Source organism: Achroia grisella, unplaced genomic scaffold (genome assembly GCF_030625045.1).
Source record: "Achroia grisella isolate CSIRO2021 unplaced genomic scaffold, CSIRO_AGI_Agris_v1 utg780, whole genome shotgun sequence".
NCBI classification, from domain to species: Eukaryota; Metazoa; Arthropoda; class Insecta; order Lepidoptera; family Pyralidae; genus Achroia; species Achroia grisella.
The window spans coordinates 2,167,220-2,190,989 of record NW_026713020.1 but is presented as its reverse complement, the minus strand read 5'-3'; the positions used below and the strand labels follow the sequence as shown (position 1 = coordinate 2,190,989).

Below are 23,770 nucleotides of genomic sequence, written 5' to 3'. Positions count from 1 at the left end.
CCAGCTTCTATCGCATTCACTGTTCTAAATATAGCTCTTTCCAAACCTTCAATGAAAGTATGCCAGATATGCCAGAAAATTTTAATATTTCTTATATAATAAGACTCCTCCTATCTTTTAAAATGAATAATTTACTAAATTATTATTAATATAAACTAAATTATTGTCAATCTATACCAAGTAAAGTTGCAAGCGAGTATTCTTCGTGGTGACTAAATGTTGGCCTCTCAGCAGTAGTATCTACATCTGTGAAAACATCACCTGCAGGCAAAGAAACAAAATCGCTTACTCCATCGTACATGTAACTAAGTACATCAGATAATGTATACATTTTAAGTTTCGTCAATAATTTTGCTTTGTAATGGCGAAATATTAATTTAAAATATTGCAAAACTTGAAGAAGCACGTCTTCTATAATCTCTCGGAACTGATTCTTGATTGCAGTGAGTACTGAACTGAATTCACGAAGTTTGTTATTATGAAGTGGTTCCAGTTCTAGCAGTTCATCTGATGAATCATCGTTCATATCCAGGATGCTGAATTCTCGCCTGTTTTGTGCAGGAACTGCCATTAAGCCAGAGGAAAACAGACCAATTATTATGGTACATAATGTAAGGATTTGGAAACATCTGAAATTAAAATATTTTTCCGTTATAATGTGCAAATGTTATTGTGAAATCTATAGAAATAGTAATGTCGTTAACATCTAAAAATAATTCTTCATTTATATATTGTGTTAATTGTTTAGGCATAATCTATGTAACGTAACGTAGCTTACCAATAGATATGTGTCCAAATTTGAAGTAAGAGATGAACATAAAAGTTAAACATTTACTATATAAGTATATAGTAAATACATGTATATAGTAATACAAAAGTATATAGTATCTATTATAGAATTAAGACAATGCTTAAAATTGATTAAATTTGACCCATGAAAATAAATAAATTACTTACTTCGCTCTTTAAAATTATATTCAGTTGTCAGTCAATTATATATTACTGTCGTTAGGAATATGAACGTCTACTCCACAAAATGCAGTGCCTGTTCAATTTATACTTGTGTTTAATTAGTTAGAATCCAGTAATTTGTTAATGATTATGAGATGAAGATATTGTTCACTATTTTATTATTTCCCGGTATATAAAATATTATTCCTTGAACTAATAAATATGTTTTTCTTTTTCACTAATGATGTAAGAATTCTGGCCACATGTTCTTTATTTCAAATATATACTTCTTTATTGTTTATATATTATAACTGGAATGGAAAAAGAAGGTGACGGTTGCCTTCAATCAATGAACTGCGCAAAATAATTTGTGTCCGTCCTGGTAATTCGTCATTTTATTTAATGTAGGTACTATGCACACAGCCTTATTTCATCTCACATGCTATAACATATGATGAGATAATTTTGTGCAGTTTCCCTTGTCATTTATGTTTGTGATTGTGTTTTTGTTTTTATTTTTATGTTCGTGTATTATACATTACATTATACTAGCTGTTCCCGCGAATTCGTCTGCTCGGAATATAACGTTGTTTCTAAAATAATTGAATTTTTCTAAAATAAAAGTAGCCTAAGTTACTCCTTATTACATCAGCTACCTGCCAATAAAAGTCCCGTCAAATTCGATCCAGCCATTTCAGATATTAGCTGGAACAAACATGCAGGCAGACTGACATACAAAAATTGTAAAAAAATTTTGGTGTATGAACCGCAGTTATATTCATATGCATGTAGTAAAAAACGGTTATTTCAATATTACAAACAGACACTCCAATTGTATTGATATGATTAGATGTAAACGAATAATACCCTAATTATTTTACTTTGTTAGCAATAATAGGTGCGTTAGGAAGCAGACATAGGAACTTCTGTCATGGAGGTTAAATAGTTTTTTATTACCCATGTGCTAACAAGTACAAAAACTGGAAGTTAAAGAGTATAAATATATAAGTAAGATTGTTAACAAACAATATCTCTTAAACAATAAGAAGCCCTTGAGTTATAAAACAATAACTTAGTACAATATTGTTGCTTGAAATTATATCAGATCATACCGGTTATACAACTCTGTTTTATAATTATGATTTATAATAATTATTGTGTTTTACTCAACAGAACAGTTTTACTTAAATCCGAAAATACCATCTTTGATGTTGAGTTTCTGTAATCTTATATGTATAAATTACATTTTCAGGTTCGTACCTACGTCAGTAAGTAATTTCAATAGTAAAGTCAAGTTATAATTACTTAATTAATTGTATAGTTAATGTAACTTACACTAAAAAATGGAGGATACTAAAAGATGGATGGATTGTGTGAAAGATGATGAGTTAATGTAACTTATACTCTATTTGTAGAATTATAATTATATAATAAATATCATTATTAATTGATACAAAATAATAAGAGATACATACGACACTAAAATTTATTCAAATTGCGCTTTAGTATTTTAGAAAGAAAGCAAGAACATTTATTTATTACACACAATACTAAAGGTACATTTGACGGGCTTAATATCAACATCCAATTTCTATCCAGCTAGAACGACATATTTTAATAATCATATCTCAGCGCCGCCGTCCAGTCTCAAAGCAGAGTTTTTATTTTGTATACTAGACAACAATACATATCTACATAATTTACTTACATAGAAAACACCCAAATGGACACAAACAAGAATACTCTATTTTAATAGAGGAGTCGCACGGTACAAACATTTGTATTTTAAGAAATACAACCCGCAACGAAAGAGGAATACAACCCGCGACCATCAGAAATAAGGCGATATGCTAAACAGCAATACCAGTAGACTAGTCGATCATTGTAGATCACAAAATACGAAACTTTCTCCAATAGCTTTTCTTTATATCGGTAGAGATTTTTTTAATTAAAGTCCTAAGCATATAGGACCCCATCTTCCCCTGCCGGCACTGTGATTTCACTGCCTATCATCCTTTAAACCGAAACAGCGTACAAAACAATTGCTGGGCTTTAGGCTTTAGTGATAGGCGTGATAGAGGCACGATTCTGTAAAGGTCTAGTTTTGTTATCATGAAAGTTTTATGAATCATCGTGGCAATGAGCGACGTGCGTCGGGCGGCTGCGCAAGCGCCTTCGTTCGTTCAGTTTGATAATATATTACTCCGTAGCGGACCGGTGCTACGATCGCCTCTAGTACTTAACGTGCTTATCGTGAAAATATTTTAATTCGAATAAAAAAAAATAACATGTACTATTAAGAAATTTTATTAAATGAATTAATAACCGCATATAAAATACTAAAAGTGTGCAGTGAAACACACTTCAAAAATATAACATTCTTTAAGCAATATGCGAAAGTGTTTTAAAATGGGCCTATTTAAAAGTAAGTAGATAATTAGTGATAATTAATGGATTATGGGATCTAAAATTTAATGCACTAAACAATTAATTAGGTTGAGTTACTCATTCACTCAGATGCAAAATTTAGAAATGCAAACGCAAAATTTAAATATTTCTGGTATATTTCAAGAAGAAAAATGAGACTTTTCAAATAACTTTAACAGCTCAACAAATGATGTAGCAATCAGTATTTTGCATGCATTGTCGGAATACCATAATTAAGTGCAACCGGTCACGATCATATAAAACTATATGACTATGATTCTACTTTTCGTTACATATGTATATGTACTTCTATAAAATGAAAATATATATTTTTTATATTTATTACTATATCCTTTATTTAAGACAAACTTTCTATAGATTTTTGTCCAATAGGAACTATTCTTAAAATTAATATAAAAATATAACATACACAATACAAACTTGTGTTAATACTCATCATATTGTTATGTAAATTATTCAATTGTTAACTAGTTTCCTTGTCTTTAGACATTAACAGTACAATAATTACACGTCATTTTGTGAGTAAAGTATTATTGAAACATGAACGTGACCGATAATATCTAAATTAATAGAGAAATATGCATTATCTATTGTTTTGCAGCATTTATTTAAAACATGAACAGCACTTAGCAACTACTGCTATACTTAATATTATATTATTTTAAATATACAGTACTGAGAAATTGAAGCTGATACTCCTTCAATATTTCTATACTACGAAGGGCTAACTAGTAGGAAAATAATGTTAACCAGGAACTACTTTAAAACTCAAAGTCTAACGTATGGGTTCTCAACCTTATTTAACTATGATGGACCGTTCAGTTTGAGAATATTTTAAATCGAGAATCCATCAATTTTTCACTGTCATTGTCATGATTATGTTTCAAGTTTAAATATATAACTCATGCGGTAGAGTATGCTACTAGCATTACTAGTTATGAGTTTAAAGAAGAACTCATACGTACTATTTCAACAATTAATTCTACAACACTAATAAAAAAAACAAATGGTTACTTTGAAAGCCTATGGTAGGTCACAAAGTAGTCATGAAATCGTCAAGCGTTTAATAAACTTATTTTACCATTAAGTTTTTATGTCATACCTATCATATAGACCTAGAATTTTTAATATTATGCCATTGGGATCTTAATAGCTAAATAAAACAACAGATATTATCATTCGACAGTAAAAAGAAGGTTTCCAAAGATTTCAAATTATTATACTTATAAAAATATAGACTACCTTAACGTATTAATAACATTTTTTTTATGTGATATGGTCCGAAGTCATGATAAAAGAAAGTCCACTTGTGCAAAAACAACATTATATTTAATATAGTTATTGTATGATATAGATACATTGAAGTACCTTAGTTACCAATATTGCAATAGTTTTATATTACAAATGGCCTATATACGAAGTTTGCATCATTACAAAATGTTGGTTACACTGAGAGTAAACTGTTATTTCGATATGTTATTATGAATAAGCAAGTTCAATATCAATCAGTACCACTGACAATTTAGCCGTCTCAATGTTCATTTTATAATTTAGACATACTTATGTACACACAAGGGAAATATACATACATTTGGAAATAAGAGCTATTAACCAATTATATTAGTATTTCTTCCCAAAAATAATAAACACGTGTGTATATAGTATTAATTTCAATGTAGGCTGGTACAGACTTTTCTGAATATTATCTGATATAAATATCTTAGTCTCAAGTGCTCATATAGTTACTGTCTGATAAATAGAGCAGTTATCTGCTTAGACGACCATAAACGCAATAATGAAATATGTTGTATTAAGTAAATTTTAATGTTTCGTTGATATGGAATTTTTACAATCACCTGCAGGTTATATTATATACTAGCGATTCCCGCGGTTTCAATCGCGTGTTTATAGCCTATATGTTATGAAGTATAAGCTCAATTATTGTAAAGTTTCATCAATATCCGTTTAGTAGTTGTAGCGTGAAGAGTAACAAACATCCATCCATGCTCACAAACTTTAGTATTTATAACATCAATAAGAATGGCTCCTTACTATAATGTTGTGGTGTGATCAAATCATTAACGCTTTTCAATAAAAAAGACATAGGATTATCTAATTTATGGAAAGTAATTGCATGACCAAAAATAGTTAATTAAACTTCCTTGTAATGACTAATCAATTCTATGCACATCGTATTTATTAGTTACAGGTATGTAGACAGAATTAGTTACATGTACCTTACAGATATACCTACCATACAGGTACCTTCGTGGTAACACGGTAAAATTTAATTATAATCTGGTATATGGTCGTGGAGATCTTTGGGGGAGGCCTATGTCCAGCAGTGGACGTCTTCCGGGCTGGGATGATGATGATGATATGGTATAAATTAGGAATTAACGAATAGAATATTCGTATTTCTTTCAAATGGTTTCGGTAAATGATACATTTTCTCAAATTTATTTAGGACTAACTGTACCCGCGAATTTAATTTATTTTTTCTAAAATAAAAATAACCTAAGTTACTCTTTATTACATCAGCTACCTGCCTATAAAAGTCCCCTCAAAATCGGTGCAGTCATTTTAGAGATAAGCCGGAACAATCAGGTCTGCCTGTTTATTCCGGCTAATAAGACAGATACTAAATATAAAACAGACAAAAATTGTAAAAAATGTTATTTTGGAGAATGTGTCATAATTATAATATGATTATAAATACGGCATGTAGTAAAAACCGGTTATTTCAATATTACAAACAGACATTCCAATTTTAATTATATGTAGGTATAGATATATCTAACCTTTAATAAGAATGAAACCATTACAAATATTTATGGCATTAAAAATTCAGGTCTAGATGATAAATTAACAATAGAAGATCAGTTTATACTCCCCGTCTATTTTAAACACAGTAAAAATAAAAATCCAGTATTGACAGATACATATTTGTAAAGAACAAATAAATCTAAGATCTAATATTACATTGCAATATAACATTTCGCGTTAATATTGCGAAAGTTACTTTTCATATCTATATTTACAATTTTAATAGGTATACAAATAGACTAAGCCATGACGGATGAACCTAGTTTATGTCGCAAAAATAAAACTAGAAGGGAATGAAATAGAGAATTCAGATTTGATTGGAGAACGTATTAGGTACATTAAATTGTTCAAATTGTTATAAAAATGAAAAATAGACTACTATTATATTAAACGATATAAATTAGCCTACTATCGTCATTTGAGCAGATATGTTTCAATTAGTTCTTATTCAGTAACAGTTTCAATTACACTATTAATTTGAACTTGGTCATAGTCTTGTGTGCTTGTTTCTATAAATATTGTTTGCCATAGTTTTGCATATAAGAAGGTAGCCAAGTTGATTTCATTGCGGAAATCTCTTTAATATATTGTTTCCTGATAGACGACCTTTTATCTACAACGTACTAGATAGATAAATAAAAATTATAGGTGATTCTGTAAAAACAGTATATTTTATGTTTTTCAATAAATTGGGAAAACTATTAAATCTTTATTGACATAATAACACAGTAGTATGTAGGTACTTATCCATATTAATATTACTATATTCTATAAATTCGGAAGTATGTCTGTATTATATATGTCTCATACATATATATATATATATATTGCTACGCTGACATATATTCCAAGACGGTGTTAAATAGCGATTCTGTATTTCCTCGTAGTCCATCGTAGTTCAAAGCACGTAGTTCGTGTTTTGCGGTTGTACAACTTATTAGCGATCAAACTGGTTAATATGTAGGCCAAATAGCTTCAGGACATAATCGGGCCACTACGACGGAAGTACCGACTATTTCCGCACTTCCTGGAGATTAAAAAGTCAAGGCCAAGTTTTGATGACAGGATAACAATTAAATAATAAACAAAGTCAGTAGCGACTGCCAATGTCATTGTCATTTCTGTTTTATACATAATATGTATATATATATTGAGCAGGTGAGTTTATAAAATTCGTATGTTGTCAATTTTAATGATTGGAATATTTTGTTAAAGTTAATTTTGTTAAAGTTAACATTAGCATTGAAAATATAGTGCCATTTATTCGTTGATCATAGAACATAGTTCTGAACACATGTACATAGTTTTGAACATAATGGTAATAGGATATATTGAGTTTTTTAACTTAACTGTTTAATTAGGTATAATTTAGAACGAAGAGTAGGTAAACCTCGACAGTATATCTTAGATTATAAATGAAATTAAGAGATTGTATACAATTTATTATGTAAATATTAGCAATGATACCTGTGTCATTCTGTTGTCACTTAATACCTTTATGATATCCATCTATGGAAATATATTTTTATTTTAATAATATACTCAGGATATGTAGTGAAGATAACTAAGACCTTTCGTCTTAGTTATTATATTGAACTGAATTGAAGTCGTTTGTATTGTATTTCCTTTAGAGAATATTAAATTAAATTTTAAAAAGTCCATATAGTTTTGAAACAAGTATAGTTTGTAAACATATAATCTTAAGGAGTTAATTCGGTAGATATGTATGTATAAAATGTTCATATATCGCATAATCCATAGGTATAATTCTTAGGCTTCAGTTGTCGTTTATACATTATTTCATAATTCAAATTATGCGGTTAAAGTAACCGTGTCGGAACGCAGCTACTTGTAGTTTTCATCAAGTATGATGCAAATTCCGCTCACCACTTATCCGGTGCAACCTGCAATTTCTAGTGTCGCCCTTCACATGCACATCTCTATAAACTCGTGGTATATATCAGTGTAATAGGTAGTAATAGCAATTTATATTAATATTGAGACTAATTGTTATCTTGAAGGACGACGTGGTAACTGTATATTTCATAATCTTGATTACTCTTTCATATAAGTAGATAAGTACTATAATTTCATTCAATATAGAAATACATATATATCAGATTTCTCTATAGATATACTTGCAGCACAGATTTACATACCCAAATTTATCTGGTTCACGTACTGTTGAAAAATTGCTAAGTAATTAAAAAATAATTTAAAAAAAATGTAATATTTAAAACATTACAAAAAAATAAAAAATACATGAATACCATTGTGCGACTAGTAACATAATACAACAACTATATTTATGTTTTTATCATATCTTAAATGTAATCATTGACATGTTATATGCGCGTATTTCTGTAATATTGCATATACAATGTACATGAAATTATACTCAATTTATTTGTGCATTTCTTTCAATGTGCATTCAAATAAGTATAAGAAATAGTGAAAAGCAGCTTAGAAGAGAGATTTAAAATTACCTTAATTATCTTATTTGCATATTTTCTCTATCAAAAAAATGATATTGACCGACACTGCTAATAAACTATTAATAAATCATTTTTCATCTGAATAATACTGTGAATTTCGTTTGATGTCTGTAGTTACATACAGTAGCATATAAGAATATGAAAGAATCGCTGTCGCTCGAGAGGATGCTGAATAAATAAAGTAGTCATTCAGGGGGTTCTTTCACAGTATACTCAGCTATTCAAAAAGACTCGAAGCGCTTTCGTGTCCATAGACATTACCATCTCCTCAATGTGTTTGTTCTCAACAGCTAGGACCTTTTGCATAATAAATAATTCACAGTGTAGGTATCCGAAACTGAACTAAATTTCATTTCATTTCATTTTTGTTTTATGTATGTAGTATATACTACTATAATTGATACTATGGAAAACCTTTTTAATAATTCTCATTTTGAATATATTTATTATAACCATTATATACTATATATTATCTAAATATATATAACTCAAAGGTGACTGACATAGTGATCTATCAACGCACAGCCCAAACCACTGAACTGATTGGGCTGAAATTTGGCATGCAGGTAGATGTTATGACGTAGGCATCCGCTAAGAAAGGATTTTTATTAATTCTACCCCCAAGGGGATAAAATAGGGGATGAAAGTTTGTGTGAAACTAGGTCAATTTTAAACCGATCGGGCTGAGACTTTGTATGCATAAAGTTACTATGACGTAGGCATCCCCTAAGAAAGGATTTTGATAAATTACACCCCTAAGGATAAATTAACGCGAGCGAAGCCGCGGGCAAAAGCTAGTATACTATTATAAACTATATTTTTAATTATTGACAATCATTTGATGGAATCTAATGATTATAATATATAATAATGTAATTGGTATAATAAATAATATATTAATTAGTATACCAACTACATTATTATATTTTACTTTTGTTGTGTCGGATTGAATTTATTAAAGTATCGCGAAATTTTCTAACATATTCCGTTAGAAATTTCACATAACTTCAATAAATTTAATTAAGGAACCAATAACTAACTTTATCTTAAGGCCATAAAATAAACACATTAATATAATACGAAATAGAAACTGTACGTGGTAATTTATTTATGTATAATTTTACTATTAGGGTGGATATATGCTCATTAAGTGGAAGATGGACTCATAATAGCTGCGTAGGAATAAGATGATAATGATGATGATCAAGCCATCCATGTCTGCGTGTTCTGCCAGCTCGAATAATCATCTTTCTACAGAGATTATAGGATCATTCTCATCACCCCATCTTACCTCAGGGGGGTACCCCATCTTACCAGCACCATGGGGCAAGACAGGGCAAAACACCTTTTTTTTTATTTTTTTTTTCTCTCAAATGTGTTACCTAAAGTTCCTAATGACACCAAATATTAGAATAATAATAATTAGTTGTTATTTATAAAATAAATATGATTATTTCACTGTGTAATTTTTCATATTACAGACTTATAAAGCTTAAGTACCCCATCTTGCCACCACCTGCCCTATAAATTTTCAGTAAATTTCAAATTTATCAGGATATATGAAGTTGTAATCATATTGAACAGATATATATGTAGGTATCTATTTTACATTGATGCATTGCTTATGCAGTCCATAGATTTCTTAATCTCATGAACATGCTAAAATAAGACGAAGGTCATCTTTAACTATTTTGGTAGGTATACTCGTATACTTATAAATCTTATACGACAATAAAATTCTTAAATTGTTTATAACTGTGACAATGATCTTTTACCTTCGATTTCATTAATGACTTCCTCGTATAAAAATATATTGTTTATATCTTCAAATGAATGAACTTAGCTTAAAATCATTAATTATATCTCTCATTTACTTGTTTATTTGTTACATCCCTACGCAAATTATGGATGCTTATTATCTAAGGCTTGTGCCTGCGTAGGTTCTTGATAATATTATACTGACATATTATTAGAAAATAACAATTAATTATTAAAAGTAATATTTTAATGGAGACTTTACGAGAGAGGCTTATGAACTGTGTTTCATTTGAAGAGTGATCTCAATCAATATAGCAGTGAATTTACAGGTTACAGGGTATGTACACTTCATCCTCAGGAATTGCTAATACTTGTGGTTATGTTTATAGGCGATACACTAAATACAACAACAGCGCCGTAAATTAACAAATTATTCTTAATGAGATTCAAGAGTATTCCATAATGTATTCTTTAACACACCTAGACAATAGCTATACATTATATTCCACTCAATAAAGATAATCCTATATACTTGTATATCTATAATTAATATTTAGTAACCTTGCGAATAGTTACAACATTGTAAATTGAATATTGCTTACACAGATAAAGTAATAAGTATAAGATTACTTTAAAATAGACACGCTATATAATATATATGTTTTAAATATAAAGGTTTATATTAAATACCATTACAAAAATATATAATAATTTATATTCGTAATAATAATAAACAGGAAACTCAGTTTCTCTTTTAATTTTTTCAACTCTATATCCGATTAATACGGCTGAAACGTAGTTTTAGGAAATAATTTGCATAAAGCATAGTGTTAATGTTTGTTAATTTTTTATGCATGGCAATATCGATCTTATAAAAAGGTCTGTGCACTAAGGCTTTGCTGTCGGGGTTAAGTTCCAATTACAAAGCAGTTATCCTTTGGCTGTCGTTTATATACAATGTAGGTATTTATATTATTATATATGTATATATGTGTACTGAGGTAACTCGATCTATATCACATACTTATTATTTATTGTTACGATTATCCCGCTAACCTTTTAACCATTCTATTATAATATGTCTGTCTGTTTGTTAAATTTCCACGACAAAACATCTTATGACAGTTGATGATTAACATAAAGATAAATTACATATGAAGAGGATGAATTGAATGATTAACTTATCTTTTTTTCAAAAAAAAAACATATGGAATGGGTGGAATAAAGAATTAAAGTTTCTGCAGATGAAGTCGTAGACATCAGCTAGTGTACAAAATGTTGATGCTGAGACAAACTTTTATGAGTGACATGTTTATTTAGTGTTCAAACTTTTCTGTCTTTTGATTTCTAATAACAATAACCATGAACTTGAATATAAAATCTATGAGTATCTATTTTCTTTGTACGTCATTTATATGTTTTATACATGTCCAGGTAAGGCAAGGCAGGAGGCAGGAGAGCTACGAGTCTCTGAGACGTTTTATTATTTTCTATTATAACTCATTAACGAATAAAATTAAGAAAATTTTCAAACATATTTAAAATTAAATTAAATATTGTTTACCCCAGTATATGAAAACTTTATTTTATTTGTAAACGGATACGGAATAGGAAGGGAGTAATCTAATGAGGAGGGTAATAATTACAAGAATCTTAATTACACCTACACCATCTTATTAGGTACCATAATCACTGTTGATTATATGAAGAAAACGTGATAATTGTGTCTCTGCTGCTAGTGTACACACACACTTAAGAAACATGTTTTTATTATCATTCATTCTCTGACCGTTCATGTAACTTCATAGACATGCTAAACATTTCTAAATATCACTTATATGACCCTTATTTTCAATTAAGACGAAGTATGATAATAAAATAATAATGACTATTTTATCCTACAAAAATATCTTAACTCATTTATTCGTTTGAGAAACATCCTGAGGCACACAAAACATAATTTTATCTGAATATACATAGAATGATGTCTGAGACGAGATGATATTATTATAACTTATTACTATCAAATTATTTTGAAGATGTTTGTGGCCTGTCGTGCGATACCCTACGACTGTCTACTCGGACCCTCGAAACTAAATTGGTGGACGGAAGCGAATGCGATTTTATTGTATTAGCTCATCTCCACTCGTTAACTTGATTGACTGTAAAAGACGCAGAGTCCAACCTTCACCTCTTTCCGCCCGCATATTTAAACCATAATCCCGTGTCTAAGTAGTTAGTTAATTTGTTTCACACGATCTTGTCGCAATGTCTTTATTGATGGATGTTGGAGTACATAATCAGATAAAAAGTGAGTTTGTGAGATGATGATTTATCAATCAATCTTTATATTGTATCTATTCAGGTAATACATATAGATAATACTATACTAATACTATATTATATACTCGTTGTCGTGTCCCTGGGCTTGACAACAATTGGTGCCAACATTATATAACATAAAAATTACTATTCAATTAGGAATCACTTACAATTTGGACTATTTGGATAAAATTACATTAACTAGAATTATTGTTCTGACCAGAATACACACAATCACATGAAACTCGGATAATGAGGTTAAGCAATGCCGAGTGCTTTATCTTTAGATAGGTGTCCATGTAGAGAGATATATATGTATGTATATATGAAGTTTTAAGATATTTATTCATTATTATACATACTTTCTAAGGGAACTTATGTACATTTAACTAAAAAGATAACTAACTAATATTATGAAGCAATTAAATAAACTAATATATATTGTATAAATCTACAGTTGAATAATTGATAAATTGATAAATAAAACTCTCTAAGGATATGCAAATTTTTAAACGTATTATATGTGTTATATCTGGTACATATATACATGATTTCAGTAGTCATTCTTACATGTGGCGACATATGTGAGGTGAAAAATATAGGGAAAACCATATTAATTTTGTGGTTAAGAAAAAGTACCTAAGCATTATACTATTTAGAGATTACGAACATTAAATTTGCTTGCATGCCTATTCATATTCATATTGTTAGCGTTTGAAATATGTATTTAATGTAATACAGGTAAATTGGTCATGTGAATGCAAATATGTACCTTTTGTATTGTAGTTAAGTAATAAGCAATAACTAGTACAATAGGTATTGTTCCTTGATTTTATCTTTTTCTCTGTGATTATGAAGTTAACAAAGTTATTTTATGTGTATATATATGTATGAAATACGACTGAGGTTGAAATAAAAAAAATCATTTTTTAAATTTTATTTTGCACACCTTTTTCATGTTGGATAATTCGTCTGTTATAAATCAGAAATAAACTGTATACAATGAAATAAGCTAGGAAAACAAAATATAGTACCTACTGCAATCCATCGCAGTAGGTAGGTACTATATTTTGTTGTCCTTTTGTACGTCTATTGTTTGTTAATTTTTTAGCAAAATTTCATGAAAAATATAAGAAGGAACGGGTACTTATCACTGAAACCTATCTTTTACAATAAACTATTTGCATTATAAACAATAAACATAAATGAAATATAGGTGTTTGGATTAATATGCACATATTCCAATTCAATTTACTTTTACAGTATATATTACCTACTACATGCCTTTACTAACATAGAACTTTAATAAAATAGAGAGTGATTTCATTAAGACTATTAATTGGCATAGGACAATTTAATATGATTAGTGACACCGTTAATCTTCTATAAATAAAGAAATAAGATGTTTTTTAATAATTTTGTTTATTTCATAATTAATTTAAGTTTTTCTATTTCTAATTAAATATAATAAATTGCAGACACAATCTTCATTCCTAGACATCTTATCTTAAGACTTAAACTCAACAAAGATTACTTTGAGTATTTTGAAACATAACTCGAGAATTGTCACAGTTTCAATACATTTATAAAGTGGCAATAAACTCGTTAACAATGTTAATTTTATCTTAGTATAAACATTAATAAATTCAAATGATATATGAAAAATCTTTTTAATCCAGATAAAATCTTTATGTTCTTAGACAACGTTTGTCGGCTTATACAAAACGTTGTTTTCAATAAGTAAATATTATAAAGCAAATATACACTCGCATATATATATATATATATAAAGGTTTTATTATTCAATTATTTATGATTATGTTCCACGTAAATTGCCTTCAAACTAGAACTTCTTATTCCATATTACAATATTACTGTTTCCAAGACGTATGGCCGTTGAAAAATGAGGTCCAGGAAACAAAGTAATAAATAAAAAGGGATATAATATGTTAAAATGTTATTATTTTACTAGATTAAGATCATAGAGTCAAAATGACTCCATCGGATTATTATTACTTGTAGAAAAAACCCACATCCCTAAAACTGATGTCCAAAAATTTACAAAGCAAAGAAATATATATTGAATTATTAATAAATAGCTTTTGAAACATCAAGACAGGTAGTTTGAAAGTGTTTTAGACGTTCAGTTTTATAATAAACTGCTTGACAGCTAAATGCTTCGATAATGGCCTCAACTATAGAAGTTTTATTAATCTGAATAAAATAACCAGCATAATAATAATAAGCACCTCTTAATATCATTAGTGACACATGACACTAGAGCTACTAGTATTTTGGTCACTTTGGTCAGATACAGAGAGAGAGGTTCAGGATAGAGATAATATGCTGTTGTTTTTCTGCTATTTATATCTAATCTTAAAATGACATTCAATAGACACTTTTTATGTTCCTATTAAATAATTGTTTGGAATCTAGTGCTAAAAATATTAGATCTTGAAAAGAGCGTTATCTTAATAGTAGTCATAGATCCCGAAAAGATCGTTATCGTAAATCTCACTAATCACAAAAAAAAATACTGTGAACCTGCAATACTACCACTGTAATACGGTTAATACAGGGTGATAAGTACAACAACACTTGTGAGTAACCAGAACAGTGACCGAGCCGTAGGTAGGATCATATCAAATCACTCTCATTGAGCACATTCGCTTCCGGAGACGGCCCCTATCGCAAATGCGTCGCCCTGACTCGCACAGGGTTATCAGGGTATTACGCTGAGAATAACTAGAATTAATAAACAATAAATAAAAAAACCTTCACTTTTTAAAATAATAGTAATAACTATCTATTTATCTACCCTCATGCCAAGTCGTGTAACGATAAGGTCTATATCTAATCCTACAACTCATGCTTTGTGTACTCACAAAACTCTGCTCATATATACAATAGTTCCGGATATTTCGGACTCTGATAGAGCTCATACAGTACGCAATTTATTTGAATTATGGTAGGTCAAAAAAGTAATAAATAAATAATTCTTACAATATTGGACGATAAAAATAACTGTACGTCAAACATAATCGGTAAATAACAATGTTTAATAATATATAACGAAAATAAAACTGAGAAGCCATATTTTAGTTGACACAAAAACTTATAAAGATATCGTAACCCTAACTATTCCAATTATATAGTTGGTAAGTAATAATACTCAATCTTTATCGAAAAAAGTGGCCTATGGCAAATATACGAAAGAGTTTTTCTCCTCCTTTTTATTGGATTCTGAATTGGAAAACAGTATACAAGTGGTGTTCAGTTTCATAATTTATTTATTATAAAGTAATAATTCTCTTTTACAGAAATTAAGAAGTGCAGTAGGCGGGACAGTAATCCGTACATCATATCAAAATAGTGTTATTTACGACTGTTATCCACCTTTTAATACGTGAACAGTCTGTTTATCATTTATATCATAAAACAAAACATTAACAAAGATGCACGCCTTTAGAGAAGCCATAATTCTAATAATCATTATTATTGATACTATTTTGCTAATATCATAAAATTTTTTATAATATTTTTGACTAAGTTTCCTCTGTTTCTTTTAGATACTTGAAATACTATTGATAATGTAAAAAACTAACTGTTCACTGCGACTATATCTTCATTGAACCCGTTATTTTCCGTTTCCGCATAAACTTAAGGAAATCATGCCACAGAGAATACTCATAATTTAACATGATTGAGACATATTTGTATATGTATTACTAAGTTTTAACTACAGAAATTTAATCGTAGTATTAAAAATATATATATTTTTAGAAGAAAATATACCTAAGGAATAATAGTTACCACATGCAAGAATAGTGTAATTTTATGTTGGACATGTTCACGTGTCCGGATGTTGCATTATATTCTCCTCAGATAAACGCCTTGACAGTCCTACGTAGACACTGTAAAACTCAATTTAACAGGTCACTAACTAGGGTTATGACATCTCTAATACTGCGATGAACGGAGTGGAAAATTTGATGATTGCAACATTTTTTTATGTACTTAATCAGGAAACAAAAAAGCACTCCCGTGAAGCGATCTATGTAGGTCCGAGTACTTTAATTGATTACTTTTTTGTTATTATATGCAATTGATTAAATAATCCGATAGGTACTGTTCATGACTTACTGTTTCTAAGGCAAATGAAATTAATGTATCTTTTTACGAGACATAAAATAAGTAGGTAGGTATGTTTTGTTTGGAAATATGTTCAAGTTGGTACCTACTATTAAATCCATTTATACCGAACAACGAAATATATAGGTAGTGGTATAAGTGTGTCTAAAATTAGATATAGTTAAAGAAATAATAGCCACTTTAAAAGACCCATATTCTAAATTATTCTTGAGAAATACTTAGATTAGAAATCGAAAGCAGGTCATTGTCAAATAGATAAAATGTGGACAAAAAAGAAAGAATTGGCACTTAAATTATTATATATATGTATATCTGTAAAAATAGTTTGGTAATCATGCAATCATTTTTGTAGTAATTAAATATAGGCCTGTGTATAATTTCAGTTGTACAATTATTACGCAATGTACAATTAGGTACTTCCAAATGACAAATACACACAAGCAAATACTTTAAATAACTTTCTGTTATTTCATAGAGGACGTGGTGATATTCATGTATACTTTTGTCATTAGTATCTTCTCATATATTTTTAATCCTACTAAATTACTTGGAACTTCAAAACTATTTGGACAGAATTCGAGCTCAGTAATATAAACTCATGACAACTTATCCGTAACTATTCACAGTAGCCACTTTCGGTCAGGTGAGCCGTTGAACTCGTTTAACATTCATGCTTAATAAAAAACATCATAAATATGTTGATATTTTCAGTATAGAAATCTTAAAATAGAGCTACAAAGTAAGCTTAGGCAATATAATAATATGCTGTGTGATATTGAAAGTGGCTATTAATTTAACATAATACGTCGAGGTTGGTAGTTTCCTCTAAAGTATCAACCTGTGTGATATATACCTATGAAGCAATTGTTCGGGTTATATTAAACCAACCATGCAAATCGCGATCACTGTAATCGATATGCCCTCCAGCCTTGGCCCCAAATGCAGTCCGTCTATTCATAAGATGAAGAATTATGTCGGGACAGATGATGCTCTCTATATCACGTATATAAGATAGTATTGTTATTGTAATAGTATTGTTAATAAAATTATCATAAATAACTCAATCTATTGAGACAACTGAATATTCACTTCTTTATTTGATATTGGTGATTTTTCCATTTCTTATTTTATATTACACCTTTGAATTACTGTTCTTATTTTTAAACCAAAACGTTATTCATTTATCCATTATAGGATCTACTGTGCTGTTATGATGCTATTGTCATCACATGTTTACAATAACAGGAGGTCCAGTAATCAACAATCTACTTACTGCGTTATATTCTGTGGCCACTTGTCGACTTGCCGAATAACATTTATTGCTTTACTTGTGTTTATAACTAATCTCTTTTATTAAACCTCATTATGGTGATATGGTATATAAATTGAAAATCAAATAATTATTGTTACATCGCATCAATGACATACTTGTTAAATTGTGCCAAACACTCGTTTTTAGGCCAATAATGGCCAATATGGCCTTTCTGTATTAGTCTTATGTTACCTTCTAAAATTTTGCCTAAACATAAATTGCATTAATCTGGATGATTTACTACATATTTAAAAAACTATTTAAATACCAATATATATTTAAGTTTTCTAGTAACCGTAATAACCATAGAACAAGCTCTACTTAGTTTGGAATTAGATAGCGCTATACGATATGTGACATTTATTATTGTTTATTTTTTACAAAGTGCATAAAACCAAATGTATAACATTCTTTATCATTAAGTTACACTTACTTTAATACTGAAGCAAGTCACGTAATAGAATTTAGTGCAAACGGTCACAAATTCATCTGTACAACTTATGAAGTTAACTGTTTATTAATGCAAATAGAATGCGAAGGGGCACTACGAACGAATGGAAGAATATACAACACTGATTACGTAGGTCATTATCGCTGCAATGAAGATCATTGTCAAGGCGCCGTGGCGGGCACATGTTGTTGGTTAATAAATTGTTAGGCGCACTCAGTGGCCGCGAAATGCTTGGGAGCACGTGGCACACGCAAATAGTGGTACACTTATAAATTAATCATAACACTCACGGTGATTGCAACAGATTTAATGTTAAATGTCAACCCACAAATGAATACACGCTCTGGATATATGTTGTTAATTAAAATACTTCAGTACTTATTGTTTAGTATTCCGCCTTACTTCCTATGACCGCGAGTTTGATTTCTGGCATGTTACAGAAATTTGTATTCATAAGTATGAGTATTTATGTTGGTTTGAGTCGTGTGTGTATTGTAATGTGTACATTACGTATGCATTCTAAATAAAAAGTATATGTTTCACATATCTAGCACCTGTAACACAGGCTCTGCTTAGATTGGGATTAGATGGCACTATAAATTGTTGTGAATTATTATTATATGATCAGTATAATGTAATTGTATTAAGCAGTCATAACAATCCGAATTGAACTAATGCCCTATTTAATATTCTACTCAACACATATCATACAAAGATCTTTGAAGTCACGTCTTTATAATGAAGAGGGAAATAGTTGCTTTATCACGCTTGCCAAATACAGAGACCTCAAAGAATAATTCGTCTGCACTAAACACTATTTAAGCTATTAAAAGTAAGAAACATTTAAAATAAAAATAATACCATAGGCTAAAAACAGTAGGCTTTCACTTTCTACCCTCCTAAAAAGTAAGTTAATAACTTATAAAAATATAATATATTTTCACAGACTCATATTACAAAGGTCGTAGTTAAAGCTCACAAATTAAAAATAATAGGAAAAGCTTTTGTCTAATTTTGTGTAGGATTGAATATATAATAACGCTAAAAGAAAATTGATATTTGAATACAAACTCATATATCAAAGTACCATTTATAATATAGTTATATAGTTATTTAACTACTGGTATCCATACAAAATTTTATACTGTAGTTTCGTATTACAAAATACTCCGAAATAAATATGATTGGCATGTGTCAAAACATACTGCTGTCATATTTAGTAGAAAATTATACTTGTTACGCATTTGACTATATACATATTGTTAATTTGAATTAAATTACGGAACTGTTTCGGGCTAGTTATTTTGCACAATTACATTATATTACACTAGACAAGTAATGAAAAAGTAATTGATAACTTATTAAAATTAAATCGTAATACATATTTATAAGTACTTAAGTAGTCCATTCTAAGTTTTTACTATTAATAATAGTAAAAATCACCTTATATACTTAGTCCTTCAAAAAGATTAGGAACTGATAACACAGTTAATGTATGGTCCGAAATGCTACTTCACATCAATACAATAAATCACTAAGAAAAATGAAGACAAACTTTTACTTTTTCCTGATTTTTCCGCAATATTATCAAATGGAATAATAACTTATATTATAATCAATAACGAAGTAGGTACTTAACTATTGTTATTGTCATACTTGAAATTATCGAGATTATCTTTTAATACTTATTTATTATTAATTACTTTAAATTGAAGTTTCATTATAGTTCCATTAATTTATTAATTTATATTCATCATAAGTACTGCACCGATATTTATGATGAATATAAATTATTTAGGATTAAATAACGGCTACCATTTTATAATATTGCAATCCTATAGATTGAAAAATTAAATATTCGATATTCAAAGTCTCAAATTATACGTAGACTGTATCTCACTAATGGTTGTAGAATATAAGTATATTCATGCTTTATTCATTAATCAAATCATTATTCGTAGATCAAGTAATGAATTCGTATTCGCCTCAATAGATACCACCTAAAACATAAAAACATACTATATACTATATAAAAATAGTGTTTGATGACTACGCAATATTGGGAACTTAAAAATATTAATTATATTTTATTATAGAGATTATATTAGTATATAAATACATTAATGTACAGTTTTTTATACCTATACACTGTGATCTTCCGTCCCGCGTACATTATTTAGTGTCGATGCACATTTCGTCTTGAGTTCCTTATTATCAGATTTCTTTCTGTATATATGCTTATAATATTATCAATGTATAATAATAGTAATATGTTGTTTTCTAGGTTAATTTATTTCTGTGTTGTTTATTTGAACTCATCTGAAACATGAATGTTCGAATATTAATAAATTACTTCCTTGCCCCGGCTTCGCCTTCGCACTCTATTAAAAAAAGTGCTTCAAAATCCGTTGCGTAGATTTAAGGATTTAAGCATACATAGGGGACGGACAGACAGCGACAGCGTCTTTGTTTTATACTATATAATAAGGAAGATAATGCACTTCCACTTATTTTTATCATAACACTGATTGACATTCCTAGTACCACTACCTAGTACATACTCATATGGAAGAATAAATTAAATTTAGAACTATACTAGCTGTCCCGGCAAACATATTTTTGCCTTAAAATAAAAAAAAATTTTAGGGGTGGACTACCCCTAACATTTAGGGGGATGAAAAATAGATGTTGGGCGATTCTCAGACCTACTCAATACGCTCACAAAATTTCATGAGAATCGGTCAAGCCGTTTCGGAGGAGTATGGGAACGAAAACTGTGACATGAGAATTTTATATATAAGATTATTAATTAAATGAACAATATTTTCTTTATTATGTTTTTTTTTTATATTCGGTAAAGATTTGTTTTCTTTTATATAAATATTGATTTTTTGTAAAATCGTTAACGTCGATTTTTTTAAATTTTTCAGTTATACCCAGTCAAACTACAAATATAGAAAAATCTCGACCCCCGCCAGCAGTGTCAGAGGATGAGCAAACCGATGTCGTGAGTTCGGTTATAGGCAACTACGGACGTTGGCAACTTCTCATCACATTTTTGTTAGCTATGTTCTCGTTTCCTTGTACTTTTCACATCTACCTACCAACATTTACCGTAAGTAATGCTAAATTTATTATTTTGTAGGTACCTATCATTTTATATTATTCGTGCGGTACAGTAAGAAAGTCCTTAATCCTTTTCAACGTCTGTAAAGCAAAAAATACTAGAAATTCATACTGAATAGTAAGATAATAATGTGATTACGATAATTTAATTTTAAGCCATTTAATTAAGGCCGACTGTTTTTTTAAGTACATTCTCTAAAATATTACTTTCACAATCTTTCAGATATATTAAAAAAATATTTTTTTTACATTTTTTTCCAATCTTTAGAGCACAGCATTAATTTCTACCATTTATGTTACATCTTTTTCTTAATAGAAAAAAAAATAACAATATGGCAAGCGTTTAAATCATAACACGTTACTCGTTGTTCGTAAATGGCATGTAGATACATACTTGATTTATTCTATTTACACCGAAACAATATATGTTGCCCAAATTTAGATTCTATAGAGATACCTTTGTAACTAAATTGAACAATGTTAGTTTTAAACAAACACAAGTAGGTATGTTGGGAATTGAAAGAAGAAATATTTATTGACGTCCATTGTATCTCAGTGCTGGGTACGATACTTTGTATAAATAAGGTACCAATTTCGATATTTTAAATACTTAAGTATTTTTTTATTTCCCGTTAATATATGTTTTTTACTCTTCTAGGCAAAAACGACGCAATTTTGGTGCCGAAGGCCTGAAAATCTATCACATATACCATTGGATATATGGATAAAATACAGTCAGCCTGTGGATGCATGTAATGTTCGTGTTATTTCACCAAACATCACTTTGGAGTATATTTTAAATACCATAAATCAAACAGACCAAGGCGACTTCACTCAATGCGATGCTTGGGACTTCAATCGATCTGAAGTGGGCGATACAATAATATCAGAATGGAACTTGGTGTGCGACAGAGCTTACCTGACAAGCTTAGCCGAAGTATTCTTTTTAGTTGGTGTCGGTATAGGTGGTGTCCTGGGTGGATGGATTTCAGATAGGTAAGATATTATTATATCTCATTTCGTAGAAAATATACAAATGACATAACCATAATTACAATATTTGTTCAAATACAAAGTGATGTTATAATATTGTTGTTGTAAATTAACATGTAACTAGGTAGGTATATACATAACTATATTCATGCCAAACTCTTTACACAAGTGGATTTTCCTTATTAGCACTCCTGACAAACATTTATATACTCAAAATTAAATAGCATACAATCAATCGACGAAGAATAAATTGGCTAGAAAATAGAGCGAGTACCTATTTTAGGATTAAATAACGGAAAAACATTGAATAAGATATAGTCTAGGTTCGGTTCCATTAGCTTAACGAGCAAACAATTTTTTTACAAATATACAAATACAAATGCTTATAATTGTAAAAACATTGCTATTGTGTTTACAAATGCTACTATGTTCCATATGTTCTACAGTAAATACAATATCTGGTGATATTATAGTACAAACTAGTCAAATATGTGAATACCAGCTGTATGCTGCGGTTTTGCCTGCGTGAATTTAGATAAAAAGTGTCCTGTGCCTGTTCTCGAGTTAAAATCAATTGCAATACACATCTAACATAATACATTATAATAAATCATATAAACTAATATAATATCTTAATTATAATAACAGTGAAGAAATATTATATATAGGAATATAAGCGCTTTTGAAAAGTTATCTTTTTTTAATCTACCATTCATTCGGAAAGCAGACACATTAGAAGATTATTAAAACTTCAATTTAACGACGATTTGTGACGATGAGCTGTTGGTGCCTTCATTAAATTATCATTTGCAAGCCTAATCTGTCTAAGTATAAAAATCATGACGAACGTAACTCTAAAAGAGATGGTAAGCAACCGCAAGGTCACAGATGCAATGTAACCTAATCAGTACATAAATAAAACTTATTGTAAATAAT

At 29.3% G+C, this 23,770-nt stretch overlaps 1 protein-coding gene across 2 annotated transcripts in view; it reads left to right on the top strand.

Annotated features, from left to right (window-relative positions):
- LOC131850922 (organic cation transporter protein-like) overlaps positions 1 to 23,770 on the top strand; it is a 41,808-nt gene that overhangs the window by 13,354 nt on the left and 4,684 nt on the right. Inside the window, exons 1-3 of one of the 2 annotated variants that reach the window (XM_059201331.1) lie at positions 3,168 to 3,376; positions 21,646 to 21,830; positions 22,500 to 22,837. In XM_059201331.1, coding sequence (XP_059057314.1) covers positions 3,343 to 3,376; positions 21,646 to 21,830; positions 22,500 to 22,837 — 557 coding nt within the window. In that variant the 5' untranslated portion in view covers positions 3,168 to 3,342. Of the gene's footprint in view, positions 1 to 3,167; positions 3,377 to 21,645; positions 21,831 to 22,499; positions 22,838 to 23,770 lie in introns of those variants that run through there. The other variant, XM_059201330.1, reaches the window with a different exon arrangement.